This window comes from Aythya fuligula, chromosome Z (assembly GCF_009819795.1).
Source record: "Aythya fuligula isolate bAytFul2 chromosome Z, bAytFul2.pri, whole genome shotgun sequence".
NCBI lineage: Eukaryota > Metazoa > Chordata > Aves > Anseriformes > Anatidae > Aythya > Aythya fuligula.
Genome location: NC_045593.1, coordinates 60,995,884 through 61,012,034, shown reverse-complemented (window position 1 = coordinate 61,012,034; position 16,151 = coordinate 60,995,884). Strand labels below are relative to the sequence as shown.

The 16,151-nt window shown below is 35.8% G+C and overlaps 1 protein-coding gene across 3 annotated transcripts in view; it reads right to left on the bottom strand.

Moving 5' to 3' along the window:
• Positions 1–16,151, bottom strand: part of FER (FER tyrosine kinase) — a 184,529-nt gene that overhangs the window by 82,690 nt on the left and 85,688 nt on the right. For all 3 annotated transcript variants that reach the window (XM_032205776.1, XM_032205778.1, XM_032205777.1), the window contains 2 exons: positions 11,535–11,738; positions 7,021–7,143 (listed from right to left, as the gene is read on the bottom strand). In XM_032205776.1, coding sequence (XP_032061667.1) covers positions 7,021–7,143; positions 11,535–11,738 — 327 coding nt within the window. The remainder of the gene's footprint in view (positions 1–7,020; positions 7,144–11,534; positions 11,739–16,151) is intronic.

The window sequence follows — 16,151 nt, the reverse complement described above, 5'->3', positions numbered from 1 at the left end:
AGCAGGCTGTCCCCCTGCAGCCCATGGGTCCCACATGGAGCAGATCTCCACGCTGCAGCCCCCCCATGGGTGGAGGAGCCCCCGGTGGAGCAGGTGGATGTGGCCTGGAGGAGGCTGCGGCCCATGGAGAGCCCCCGCAGGAGCAGGCCCCGGGCCAGAGCTGCAGCCCGTGGAGAGGAGCCCACGCAGGAGCAGGGGGTCTGGGGGGAGCTGCCACCCACCCGTGGGGGACCCGTGCTGGAGCAGTTTGCTCCTGGGGGATGGATGGACGGACGGACCCCGTGGGACGGAGCCGTGTGGGAGCAGTGCTTGAAGAGCTGCTGCCTGTGGGCAGCCCCCGCAGGCTCAGTTGGGGAAGGACGGCATCCCTGGGAGGGACCCCGTGGGGGGCAGGGGCAGAGAGTGAATGAGAAGGAGCGGTGGAGACGAAGCGTCAGGGACTGACCACAGCCCTCATTCCCTGTTCCCCTGCGCTGCTTTGGGGGAGGAGGTGGAAGAGGGTGGATGGGGGAAGGTGTTTTTGGTTTGTTGTTTTTTTTGGGGGGTGGTTGTTTCTCACTGCTCTAGCTTGTTAATAATAGGTAATAAATTTAATTAATCTCTCTATGTTGAGTCTTTTTTTCATGTGACAATACCTGTTCAGTGATCTCTCTCTGTCCTTATCTCAGTCCTTGAGCCCTTTCCATGATATCTTCTCCCCCTTTCCTTTTGAGCAGTTGTGGTGAAGCTTGGCTGCCCATCTGAGTAAAACCATTATAGTAAGAATGGCTTATTTCCATCTCCTTCATAACTTTTAGTTCTTTTACTACTTTCAGAATGTTTTATTTTCTGTTTTCAGTTGTGTTTCAGTACTGCTTTTGTTCAATTTGCAGCCCACACAGCACTACAGCACTCTTTTTTTATGTGAACATACAAAACTAGTAGTGCACATGCAGCCAGGGTGCCCATTTAATATTTCTAGGAAAGATTTTTTTTCTTAAAGAGATTGTTCAAAAATGACATTTTGTTTGCTACAATAGAAGTCATATACTTGATAAAAACACACTTTTTGTTCCAGATTTGAACATGAATGCTTACACCCTTTAATAATGTTATTGTCCACTTTCGTTCTAAAACTTATAATGGAAAGGTTTACCATGAAGATAAGGTGGAACCAGAAATGCCACCAACATGCAGAAAAGCTACATAAGTCTTTTGTCACAAAATATCTGAATATAAAACAATCTTTCTTACTCTTTGTTTAAGCAGTCTAATGTGCCTCCGCTATTACAACATTTTAAAAAGATTATTGTAAATAAAAAGTTCCTCCAACTTTTTAAAGTTTTCAAGGTACCTGAAATTATATTTAAATGTGGTTTACCAGCTTGTTTGCACAAAGAGAAAATCACTCCCCTTTTTCCCATTCTCGTTAGGATGCAATACTTTCAGAAGTACAAGCCACCATTATGGAAGATGGGTTCCTTTTATTACCTGTCAGAACTGCTGCAGTCCTTGTTAAAACCTTTAAAATGAAATCTTGTAACACCTCTAAATTCTAAGGAAATAGGAACATAATTCAAAAGCATCTCTAATACTAATATATTGAATTTATCAAATATCAATAGCTGCAGACTATTCTTCAGATTCCAGGATTAAACTAAAGTACCTGCTAATAATCTGCCTAAATTCTCCTATTACACTAAAAAAAAAAAAAAAAAAAAATCCTGTCATATGAATCACAAACCTTCTGCATGATCATATAATAGTGAAGAACTGGCAAAAAAATCATTTCATGCTTATGCAACAAATACAACATTTTTCTATGACATTACGTACAATAAATCCCCACTTTTCACTGTGTATTTAATTTCCTTAAGAAAATAAAAGATACATTTTAACATTTAAAAGTGCATATATCAGACATTAGTTATATTCATGAGAATTACATCTCTGGGCCAAAACTCAGCCCACAAAGACCATAACCACATGGTCCTTCTTGGCATGTCTACAAGCCTGGCCAGGTGTGTGGGTAACATCCAGATAATTCACACTGATCCTCTTTGGAGCTACAAACCTACACTACACAAAATTGTGATAGCTGAACTGTATGCTTCTCTGGCCTGCTTCTTTCAGCTGAAAGTTCTGCTCCTAGAGAGGTGTCCTCAGGTCAAGCAAATACAAGATGATCTTCCCAATAAGCAACGCCAATTATTGCAATTGTTTTCCTCCTCACCAACTTAATTTTTTCATGTCACAAGATCAGAATTCCTAATTGAGTGTCAGCACTACTTTGGGATAAACCTAGAAATCTCTTTATTGAGTCTCTTTGCTTCTCCTCTGCCTTCCTCAGCAGGCCTAAGAAGACTGGCCTGAAAATTGAGACTAGTCAGCAAACTTCTTGAATTCTTCCAGCTCAGCCTTGCTGGCCTGAGAAACACGAGCTACCAGCAACATGAGCATGCCTGTTGTCTGCAACAATGGACATGCTTTTGAAAATAAAGCAAAACCAATGAACAACTAGGGAAGCCAAAAATCAGGAAAATAGCTTATGGTCAGCTTTGTATGAGCTTTACATGTATGTCAACTATGCTAAAGGAGTCAATATTCTGAAAGTACTAAGAGCTGAAATATGGAACAAGTAACTTGTTTATACTTTTAGTCTTTGAAAGCTGAGCTCAAAGACCTTTAAATATGAATACAGATTAATACAGCTTAAATTGGTTCAGTGACTGAACAATTAGGGTCATGTCAGATTTTTATGAGTGCATTTCCATGAAAAGAATCTCACTACCTTTGTCTTCTCACTCAAATTTGTATTTCTTCATAATTTCTTTTCACAGGTCTAACAATCACATATTGCAACTGGTATCAAATCCACACAAAATGCTTGCGTCACTTGAAAACTTGAACTACTATTTGAACTACAATGTTTTGTTTTGGTTTTTAACTTTATTTATTTATTTTACTCAATTTACTCATTTCACTTAGTGGGTTCATCATTTTCCAACATTAAAAAAATGTAACACAGGCTTGTTTGTCAGATCAGAATAGATCCTGACTGAAAGTTGCTGGCAAAGAATGCACAGTCCAACTCATCTGACAAAGTAGCTTATTTTTTTCATGAGCTCAGAATTTGAATTCACTGCAGAAGGTCCAAAGACTACGACGATATTGGCACTAGTGAAATAGCAGCAGATTTGAAACAGTTGGTGCAGAGTACCTTAAACATACATACAGGAGGGCAAAGGAGTATTTCTGACTAGATCTCCTCTGACTATGAAGACTGAATTTCAATCAGCAGTTTTGCATCTTCCTATTTTGTTTCTGTTTAACGCTTGAATCCTCAGGGATTGCTCACTGATGGAAGCAGAGCATCCGAAGTGGCAATGGGCGGATTCACTTCAGAAGTGCATTTCTGATCCAAGTTAAAACGTTAATGCAGTTATATCCACATAAAACCAGTACTTCTTATTTCCTTGATGACTTTATTTTCTGTTAGTCAAACTGAGCACATCCACAATTTAATACAGATTTCTTAAGCATACAGAATGTATTTCAGGAAATTTAAATACCTCAAAAACGTGAGGTCAAAGATGGTAGAAAGTTAAAAAACACATTGTGTATGCTTAAAATAGCTTTTCTACTAATAAAGTCCTTAGGCATGCATTGAGGTTACTCTGAGGCTTTCCATAACAGTCATTTCATCAATAATAAATTGAATAATACAATGTGCATTTTTTCTAAAAAGGTTATAAATAAATATAAAGGAGACTCTTCCATTAAAAAAAAAAAAAAATCACTTGCGGATATCTTTTTAATGACCTTAGTTTTTCTAATTTAAATTCTATTATTATGTATCATTAGAATTCCAAGCAGGCAGATTTGGTCTATATGAAGGGTGGATGTGGGACAGGCCTTTTGTGGCACAATTAACAGTGTTCCTTTCAAGGACAACGTCACAGAAGGTGAACACTAATTTTGCTAATATGGTAAAGGAGGATAAATGACTGGGAAGGAAGGAAAGGAAAAATAAACTACATAGCATAATTGTTTTTCTGTGAAGTTCTCTGTCATATTTAACTTTCACTTTCTAAATAGGTTATTATAGGAACAGCACTTTGCCCAGAAAGATTAAAGATTGCATGAAACGTCAAAGGCTACTTTGCAGCTGTAAGAAAGAAAACAGGAAAAACAGTCTCTGCAGATGTCAAACAAATTTTAAGGAAAAGATCAAAGATACTCTGATATTAGCACATGATGCAGAAAATACCCCCAACCCTAGATGTCAGAGCACATATGCCATTTCTGAAAATAACAAAATGTCCCCACTTCTCCATACAAATGCCAGAGCTCTATGCCAATTAACAAGGAAAGCTCTTAACACTCTTTTCCTTAATTCTGAAGTACTGTTCTACAACAAATAACATTGATGAGATGAGAACTATAATCATCATAAAATCATAGCTAAGACAAAAAGGTACAGCAAAACACAACAGTTCAAGTTGTCTAGCTAACACCTCTGTCAAAACTTTCTTACTTGGTTCAAATTGTTGGCTGTGAAGCACAAAGTGCATCCTTTATACAGTTCTCAGTTACCGTATTAGTAGCTATCAGATCATATTTCATATATTTTTGAAAGCCTATATAAAATATGTGATACATAAATACATAAACATATACTTACATATATGTATGTGTGTATATATATACACAATAAAGTTTCCAGTCACCAAATACTCTTTTTAGCACTGTTAGTATGACCATGACAATGTTTTCCATTACTGCTCATAACCTATCAGTATGAAAGCTGAAGAAATTATGAACCCTATAGGAAATATACGCACATACTGAAGACTGACATACAGTAGCACAAAGTATGTAATTTCACCAAAAAAATGCAGCCAGAGTGATATGATTTTATGAACAGAGGCTGATTATTTACAGCACTTTGGAAACCTGAGTTAGTAAAAAGTACTTTTTCACTCCAAGTCCTATCACCCACAAACTGCTCATAAAACGAGCATTCTCCCAGAAGAAATTCTTGTATTTTCTCTGGTTTTATTTAATACTAAAACTAACTCAGATGAACAAGTCTGGAGGGTCTACTTCATTTTTCCCCTGAAAACAGACAAAAGAAAAACCGACTTTGCAGCCAGTGACAGTATTAGAGACAGAGAGAAAATAATAATAGTAATAATAATAATAATAATAATAATAATAATAATAATAATAATAATAATAATAATAATAATAAAGCCTTAGAAAATGTCCTCCATCAGTTTGTATGGAGGTTATGCTGTGTCTGACTGCAGTTGTGGTGTTAAAGATTCAAGCCGAAAAGACTCACCACACAGTCATATGTGTCTGCATGGTTATCATCAAATGATTTTTAGACACCCCCTATGTGCATTTACACCTAAAAGCATACAGGGTAAACTAAACTAATGAAGAAAAGATCTGGAAACTTATTTCTGAGAGTGTTTCTTTAATTGTTTAAGTACTAGAAAAAATCTTTGACTATACATTCTCACTGAAAACAATGCATAAATAAAAACCTAACTCTATCCAAAAAATGTTATCATAATGAAAGAGAAATGTCAGGAACATAGAAGCTCCTTGCCTTCAACGTAAATAACAGACAATGAAGAGACGGTATTTTCCAGGCCTGTTTAACCTCAACAGAGAAAAACTAAGAATAACTTCTGTTATCATTTAGTGCATAGTAACATGCTGTATTATCATTTTACGTTTCCTAAAATAGCAATGCTTTGACAGTACGTATATTATACAAATTCAGGGGAAAATAGCTAGAAATCAGAAAGAACATTGAATATCTAAACCAGATAGAGAATAAAAGAATTTTACCAGATAAAAGAATTTTACAAATAACCATAGAAAGATTTCAATGCAGGGTTGACAACCATTTACTTTTAGCTTAAACAATTTATATCAAAATAAAAACTATATGCACATCAAAAATAGTCATAAGCTTTCTTATATATTCAAAGAATTTAAGCAATATTTTATATTGAATAAAGTCTCAACTCTGTAATTACAATGACATTAACCAAAAATGTGTATTTAAAAAGTCATTCTTTAAATTTTGAAAGTATATGTAATAGGTAAGCACAGATAAGTATAAAAAGCCTTAATTTTGAGAAAGGGATTATGTTTTAGTTTCTTAGCATTATTACCGGTAAAGAACAAGGAGCTTGAATTAGGAAACTAACCGTATTTTTTTCTATGCTTTTGAAAATTTTGTAGAACAAAGAATGTGCTTTACATATGCTTGAAACTGGTATGGTTATTTATTTATTTATGTTTTTCAAGAACAGATGTCTTACTCTTAGTTGAAATAGACTTAGTTGAAAGGAGTTGACTTATGAATGAAGTACCAACTGCAAAACTGTTGGAAGAAGGCAAGGACTCTTTAAGCTTTCTAAACAGTTGTATGTTTTAATATTTCCATCCTTTTTCATTCCTGTCCTGATAGCCATTCTACTATGACTTACTGATGAAAAAGTGCAATTTTATTCCAAATTTGGAATAACTCTGGCAGATACAGACACTGTTTCCATGTCTGTATCAATACCTTGTATCTGAGATATAAAATAGTGGCAAAAGTGTGAGTTACCATAACTCTTCCAAATTCTGTGAGAATTTTACCACTTAAAGAACAACAGTTGATTCAAGAAAAATTCTTCATTACAACTTCATGGGCAATGAAATACTTGTCTCAGTTACTTGTTCGGTAGTAAAATCCAAATGGAAAACCAAAAGCAGAGAAAGGAAAACTGCAAGGATGTTTTGGGAGACTGAATGCCATTACTCAGGACAGTAAAGATTTATTTTAAGAATCAGGACAAAGTGTTACTTTTAAGGAACGTGTTATGCAGAGCAGAGGATGAAAAAGCGCAAAAGAAAAGAACAATGATGAAGAATGAAAAATCTTTCAAGTTGCGTAGGAATATGTTTTATATAATAGTACAACCTCCTCAAGTACTTTCAGTTACATAGAGTTCTTGGAATGTATGCATTTACCTTAACAACAGGATTCAGCAGAACAACACCTGATTTCTTTGTAATAACTTGCTTTGTTGTATAATGATGTTCTATGAGTTGAGGAATAGTTGGAAACCCAGTTCCTTCAAAACGATATTGGTTCTGTATGGAGGTAAAAGGAAATAATTGTTTCTCTACAAGCAAAATTTCAAACAACAAACTGCAAAAGAGCATTATAAAGCTTCCTTCATTAGTAACAGAGCAAAAGTGTTTGATTTTACAAAATAAGATTTCTGTCCTAATCTATTTCAACAGTAATTCTACCAAATTAAATGGAATGACAGTAAGAAACATAAATTAATAAATGCAAAATTAGTGTATCACGCACTTACAGCAACATAATAAAAGAATTACTTGTTTAAAATCTTAATTTGAAGGAAAAAAGAAGCTTTTGCACTTCAAAAGATGGGGCTGTTTGCGATACTCAAACTGTGACAGTAACATAAAAATAATATAAACTTCAAAAAATATAATTAAATTTCTAAAGCCCTAAAGCTCTAAAATTACAGGAAAAAAAAAATAAAACAAGCATCAGACAATAAACTAAACAGGGGATAAGAAATACTGTTTTACTCAGATCTTACTGCACTTACAACGTTGTGTAAAACTAATACATCCTAGCACAGTGCATGACCAGCATTATCATTTACTAAGAAGCGTGTGCCAGAGGAGACTAGAGCTGTACTGGTGCTAAAAGCAGAGGCAGGTTACGCATATAATCCACAGAGAAAATTCTACCAAGACAAAATTCCACCCCTCCTCCTCAGCCCTCCATCCTTGTCAATTGATTTCATTTTAGCTACATAATTCAACACAATTAAAATAATTAAATATCTTAATATTTTACTAGAAGAATAGAAGATGATCTTAGGAAATAATACTATGACATAGCATTCTTCAGCTATCGGGTGGGTGGGGAAAAAACAGACTATATTCATTGCTTTTCCTTGCCCTCATTCTTGATGGGAAGAAACAGTAAGAGCTTATTTCCAGGTGGAGGAATGGCTCTATGTCCACGCTGTAACAACTGGTACACCTCAGGGGTCTGTCTTGGGACTGGTGTTATTTATTAACTTTATCAGTGACACACAGTGGGATTGAGTGCACCCTCAGCAAGTTTGCAGGTGACACCAAGCTGAGTGGTGCAGTTGATACAGCATAAGGAAGGGATGCCATCCAGAGGGACCTGGACAGGCTGGAGTAGTGGGCCAACAAGATTCAACATGGCCAAGTGCAAGGCGCTGCACCTGGGTCAGGGCAATCTCAGACATGAGAACAAACTGGGAAAAGAGCTCACTGAGAGCAGCCCTGCAGAGAAGGACTTGGGGGTTCAGGTGGATGAAAAGCTCAACAGGAGCTAGCAGTGAGTGCTTGCAGCCCAGCAGGCCATCTGCATCTGGGCTACATCAACAGAGGAGTGGCCAGCAGGTCCAGGGTAGTTATTGTTCTCCTCAGCTCTGCCCTTGTGAGCCCCTGCCTGGAGTGCTGCGTCCAGGGCTGGGGCCCCCAGCACAAGGAGGATGTGGGGCTGTTAGAGCGGGTCCAGAGGAGGGCCATGAAGGTAATCAGAGGGCTGGAGCACCTCTCCTATGAAGATGGGCTGAGAGAGCTGGGGATGTTCAGCCTGGGTAAGAGGACACTCTGGGGAGACCGCATTGCAGACTTTCAGTAATTAAGGAGGGCTTATAAAGGAGATGGAGAGTGACTTTTGTTTAAGCAGATAATGACGGGATAAGGGGGCATGGTTTTAAACTAAATGAGGGGAGATTTAGGTGAAATGTTAGGTTCACTCAGAGGGTGGTGAGGCACTGGCACGGGTTGCCCAGAGAAGCTGTGGGTGCCACATCCCTGGAGGTGCTCAAGGCCAGGCTGGATGGGGCTTTGGGCAGCCTGGGTTTGTGGGAGGTGACCCTGCCCATGGCAGGGGGGGGTGGGACTTGGTTATTTTAGAGTCCCTTCCATCCAAAGCTATTCTGTGACTCTAAGATATATCTGAGATATAAAATAGTGGCAAAAGTGTGAGTTACCATAACTCTTCCAAATTCTGTGAGAATTTTACCACTTAAAGAACAACAGTTGATTCAAGAAAAATTCTTCATTACATCCTCCTCCATGTTTTAAAATGCACATTGCAGCTAGGTGACTGGGATACAGGGTTAAAACCTGTGCCTCATTATCGAGAGTTAGAGAACTCTCTGCAGAAGACAGGAACTGCCAGAAGCCATTCTGAAGACTGGCAAGAGCAAACAAATACTGCATAATTCAAAAACAACAGCAACACAACCCTAAAGCACAGGCAGTGATTCAAGTTCATTTACACAACTGGGCGATGAAACCTGTACCACTGACACACAGTTTTTTTCTTTCTAGCTACAGGGTTAACTTCTTTACAAAGCGCACTGTAAGGTCCTCTTTCTTCAGGTTAAAATTCAACTTTCTGAAACGTGTTATTACTCCTAGTAAAGACAGCTTGGTCATGTCACCTATTTTTAAAATTCCTGGTTCTCTATCATAAAACTGCTTTCATGGTTTCAACACTTTCTGTTGTTTATTCCTTTAACTTCATTCAGTTACTAGATACTGGCTCAGCTTTTATTGACCAGTAACTTTAGTTTCCATTCCTTTCAAATAACCTCTCTTACATTTTTGTTCTGATGATCCAAAAAATCCTACGTCCTAAGACTAGGGCCTAGCAAATTAACCAGCACTCATCTCATACCCAGCTGTGCACCCAACTTCTGCCACTGATCTAAGATCTTCAGGATGAAGAGCATTCCTTTATTCAGTGTACTTACACATGATTATGACCATTATTAAGATCACCAACAAACAGCAATGTAAAAATAGCATAGCCTCCAATAAAAACCATGAAAAACAACAGCAGCCTTGAATGCCTAATGGATTTTGGTAATGATTTTTGATACTTAAAGCTGAACAGTGAGCTCATTTATCTCATACATACTTTTATTAGGATTTGTATTTAAAATATTGATAACACTTATGCAGTTAAAGGACAACTGATAAACAAGTATACATCCTGCTCCACCCTGCAGTCTCTGAATCAGAAGAAAAATTGTCAACGGACACCAAAGCTGACAGTGATCCGACAGTGAGATCTGACCAGTCAGAAACCTGATTTCACACTGTTAATACCAATGTAAATAAAATAAATTTTAAAAACATGGACTAAACTCTCATCAAACTCACCAAATGTTAATGAATTAATTCCCTCTTGTCATATGACCGTAACAGCCCCACTATTTACCTCCTTTTTAATGCTAAAAGGCCTTTTCTCTTTTTAAAACATAAGCCTTTTTTTTTTTTTTTTTTTTACAATAAATGCAGAAAATTCATCCCACAGGAGTGCATAAAGAGTTCTACATTTCTTTAATATAAGTTTTAGTTTTCATGATTGTCAACAAAATCATCCCCAAATACATCCCAAAAGCAGATTAATACTTTTATTACTAAATTAATACTTTTATTACCCTATTACTAAATGTACAAGCAGGCAGAGCTAATGACATCAGGATGCTTGGACTGTTCCATCATGATGTATGCAACACCAAACAATGACATTTCAAATATAATTTCTAAGAGAAAGTAATGAAATTATGAGAATAAAGGTAGCTTTGTTATTTTTTTAATGGAAAAATTGATACAAAAAATTCATCTTCCGGATAAGGGTGGCCTCAAATTAACAGTCATTAAAACAGCCCATCTAATTGACTTCAAAGGCCAATATTTTTTTTCACAGGTCCACTTGCCACATACCACAATTTACACAAAACGATTTCAGCCACATCAAGTATATAATGTGCATTATAATTCAGCTAAGAATCGGAGAGCTCCAAGCATCTTTTAAGATACTGTGTGTCTAGGTATATGTAGTTTTATTGCTCTTATTTTTCTGTCTAGCACACTGATACACCAAAATACTTCAGGGCTATAAAAATCAAAATAAACACTGACTTTGTGTCAAGGTTCACTTTTATGAACAGAACAACACCCACAGGGCTAAAAAGAAACTCAAGCATCTCCAGAGCAGCAGGGGCTTCAACTGTTAACTGTATAGAAACTAGCAGATTATTTTTTCCTCAATGAACATTTTCATTTTTTTCAGTAAGATTCAATTAGAGGTATTAAAAGTAGCCTAATTAGTACCAAGTATGAAAATGGGTTTAAAAATAAATAAATGTACGTGCATAAATTAGTAATAACAAGCTCTGGATTTCATAACGTTTACAGAAATTTGTCTTCTCATTATAGGATTAAAGAGGTAGAATAACCTCATACTTCATATTTTTCTTTTATTTCCTAAAATAACCTTTTCCCCCTGATTTGAGCACTCATGGCAATATTACCAACAGCTTTCATATTTTCATATAAAGGCTAAAACCACATGACATAATAAATTATGTAGATCCTAAATCATTTAGATGGAATAATAAACTTCCTAAAATTGAATATTTAGTACTATAGCAGAGACGTACATCAGCATATTGTATGATAAAGTGTCTCCGTTGTCCATCTGAAAACACAGAAAGGACATATTCACCAGGTTTCCCGTTGCTCTCTCGCACCAAGAAGTCTCCTTGCTGCTTTAACAGCTCCTGGGCTTCTATTCTTGGAATTGCACCATGATACCAGTCTTGCTCTGCCAATGGTTTCTCAGTGGTTGATATTACATCAAAGAACTTGGGAAAAATATTGAAGAAAAACGTTACTATAACAGTACATTTTTAGAGTTTACTTTTACATGAAAAGCATGACAGACAACATTAATCTCTATTTCTGTATCTAAATTATGTATTTCTATTCACAAACAAAATCAAGGCTCTTACATTTACACAAAAGGGATACTAATCACATTTTTTTCTGTTACCTAAAAAAATAAATCTGCATATACAAAACGCACAACTTAATGGAAATATCCATTAAAACATATATTAATTTTCACTTGGCCCTGCTGTTTTTCCTAATCCATACTGTCCAACAATGAGCAGTGACTCTTCCTCACTCTTTCTTAAATGTTCTGAAATACTATAAACAATAATTCAAAATTAAGCATTTCTTTATATAGAAACTTCTGAGACAAAACCGTAAGAAACTCAATTTTAAAAAAGCATTTGAATTGGATAACTTGTTTTCATACAGTTTAAAAACCTCATACTAAATCAATCAATAATTCTAAGAAACATATTTCCCAGCATTTACATGACAGCAGGGGATAGACACCTGGGCATACTGTGCTTATGAAGTTGCACTGAGTTTCTGCAAGTATAATGATCATAAGATACTGCTTTCACCAGCTGTAAGCAGAAGGTAATGAGTTTTAATTTACAGTTTCCCATAAAAATCTGAAAAAAAATCAGTAAAAATCTGAATAAAATAATACACTACGTATTGCATCAGGAGTTGAAATATATATGAGTGTGTTCCATGCAAACCTGCTGAAACACATTTTAGGTAACAGAAAGAAGATGCACACCTCAGTTAAGGCCCAGGTAGCAGATACAAACAAACTATTTTGACTGATACTCTACTACTGCTCTACCCTGATGAAACAGGTTGGTTTCTTTTTCTACTCTAAGCAAGGATATGATATGATATTTTCTTCTTGGGGAAAGAGAACAGAAACACTTCGCTAGTACATGAAAGAAAAAAATGACACTATAAATCTGGGCATGGTAGAGGGCATCTGCAAATTTATTGTCTTCTTGAAGAGATACTCAGGTCAAGATGACCCAGCTAATCAAAGACAAAACACTACAAGTCCTCAGAGAGGAAATAAATAGACCTAAAAATGGAGTCTACTGAGAACTTGTTTCCAAATATATCAGCATATCCAAATATGTGAGCATTTGTGAGCATTTCCAAATTTATGAGCATTGAGCCAAGCCCAATTTTTGAGCATTTAATGAAGTCCCTGGTATAAAACATGCCTTTGTCTTTAGGTTTATGGCTATCTTTCCAAGTCATATCTCGAGAGATATAGTTTATCTAGTCCAGAAACCTCATAGCATACAGGAGAGCGTATTTAAGAGTCTGACTGGGCCTCATTATTCTCAGACTTCAAAACTGGTTATCCAAAGCCCTGGGGTACCTCTTGTATCAGGGATTGTTTCAGACATGAGATTTGAGGCTAAAACAGTTACCAGCAAACCCATCACTAGAAAGAGTGAGCAAGATTGATTACAAATTCACAGCTAAGAAGGACCATGTAAGAAAAAAATAACAGCTTGAACAGAAAGATAACAGTTTGTAAGATCAAAAGGTGTACTCCAAGGTACTGTATTTATTTGCATAATGAACTACTAAAAACCCAGAATATTGTTTGGCCAAGAAAGCAGTCATTTCAATTCCATCAACAGTTAAATACTTCTTAGATTAGAGCCGTATCCCACTGTTAAATAACACTAAGCTATTCTCTTTCACAAATTCCTAACACAAAAAATAAGTTTTCAGAGTATTATAAAAGGTTATTTACTTGAATTTTTATTTTATTTTATTTTATTTTTTTTTTAAGATGCTGAGTTTGACTCAACAGGAAAAAAAAATTCTAACCTTTGCTAAACTATCAAGAAATTTTAGGGGGCTCAAGGTAGCAAAGCCTTTGCCACATAAACACATTTCTACCTCAAAGGAAATGTTTCTAAGGATAAAAGGACAGTTCAGGGTCAATAAAATAGTTTGTAGTCCTCACAAAGGAAGGTTAAAAAAAAGACGTAATTCATTTCATAGTTTACAGAAGAGGCAGACACCAGATAATAACACCTGCTTATGTTCAAACTGGGTCAAGTGAGTCACTGTTCAGACAAGTATGATTATACCCCAGAATAAAACACAGAAAAAGCTTATGGAAAAACAAGGGAGCATTTCAGACATTGCTAACTACAGTGCTGTTTATGACACTAGGATCAACCTTCCCCTTTTTAAAATTTGTTTGAACTAATATTTCTTTCTTTAGAAGGAAACAATGAAAATCCCAAAATGTAGCCTGTGATGATTGTCTTCTACCTTCCCTTGTCTTTATTTTTTATCTTATGCCAAGGGTCAATCATAACCAAGCTAAAAAAAACTGTATTTTCTCTGATGAAACAACTGGTAATTATTAATGTTTTGAATGTTATTTTAATCCTTTTATTTTTATGAACAAGTCTCCCTGCTCCAACATATATTCACCTTGACTGGCTTTGAAAGAAAACATGGCTGAAAGCCCGGAAAAAACAGAACAAGCGTAAGATACCTAATCATTTTAATATTGATTTCAGCTCAATTTACCACTTAGCTCTAATGTTTATACTGCACTTTGTAGTTAGAATTAAATGGTTTAAACATAAGAAAAGTTAGTCTTTAAAAATGATAGAGTGGGAAAAAAAGCTACCTTCTCAAAAATAGTTTACGATTCCCATCTCTTTTCTTAGTAAGTTTAAAGATCAGGAAGCTACTGAATTTGATTAACTAGATACATAGTATCTAGCTGAGAACAAATACGAACTCTAAGCCCCAGCGTTTTACAATTTCACTTTGGGGACGAGATGTTTTGCACATTTATTTATACACAGAAGCACTGTCAAAGGAGTGTTTCAGCGGCATAAATTGAAGGTTTTTTGTTGTTGTTTGACTGTTTGTTGTTTGTTTTGTTAGCTTCAATAGAAGTTAACAATAAGCAATTAACAAAATCACACGGAAGGAAAGGAAACCACACTGAAACATTTTTACTTTCCCTCCCAGCCTCCTGTTTTTCTTGTTTTCTTTTTCCTTCAACATTTTAATTTATTTCCATAGTTTGCTCATTGGTTACTTTGGCAAAGGGATGGCCTCATATATTCCATCATACTTTTCTTTCCAAGAGGAGGGAAATACTCTCATATCAATCACGCTTGTTCTATTACTGTCCTCCTTTCTTATTCTGAACCTCCTTCTCTCCCACTAATTAACAATCCATTGAAACAGCAGTTTTTCTCCTGGAGGAAAAATCAAGCGGTCCCTAGCTGTTGTCCTTATTCAAAAGAAAAATGGAGCAAAGACTGCTGTATTATTGCTAACTTCAGAAAAAGGGAGACTATTCTTGTACTTACTCTATCAATGAAAATAAATCAATAATGGGATTAATATTTTATTAAAATAGTAGCTTACTTAAAATTGTACTTTCACATATATTCTAAGCTTAGCCTTTGTGCACTTGCTTATTTTCCATCTTTATACAAGAAAAACATTTTCCCAAAAGATTTTTTTCTCTCCAGTTTTAAAAGAGGCACAGAGAGAATAGAAAGTAAAGCAATACATTTAGCATGATAGTTTGAGACATTTCCCTGTAGAATATTCTGCCAATACTGAATCTAGCTCATTTGCATGTGGCAATATATCATACGAAACCAGCACTTATTCCATCAAGGAAATGAAAATTTTCAAGTATTTCATCCTAAAACAATCCTACAACAGTAAAAATGCACACACCTGAAAATTATAAGATAAAATTAATTATACAAAAAAAAAAAAGAAACAAAAAAACACAAACAACTTTCATTTTGTACTGAGTGATGTTTTTTCTAGGATCACCATTATTAGATGTGAAAAAATAAAAAAATATTTTCAGTAAGGCAAACAACATCTGCAGTTACCTAAGTGGTAAAACAAAACAAAACAACCCTACTCATTTTATCTGAAGGGTAGAAGCTATGATACTATTCATTCATGTTCTGTATTCTGTTCATACATAACACAGCATTAGTGGTACAGAAAACAGTTGACCTCCTTCTTGTGTTTTCTCTCCTCATCTGATTAAACTTATGTCTCTTGCTGTTAGAGAGAAGTGGCTTACATTTTGTTCAACAGAAGCCACCTAGCCACCTGAATTCCTAACCTTGCTGTATTCTCTTCAAAACCGTATTTTTTACTGTATTATTCTCAGAACTTTCTCATTCTCAGAGCCTGTAAATTATTTAAGTGCCAACACATAAATAACAGTTACACTTCTGGCTGCTTGAGGAAGAACTGGGTTTCTCTACAACTAACTTCAGAAGATATGAAAAAAAACACCTTAGTTCTCTTTAATTACACACAAAATGAACTTCTCATAACCAACTATGGGTCTTTAGCATACC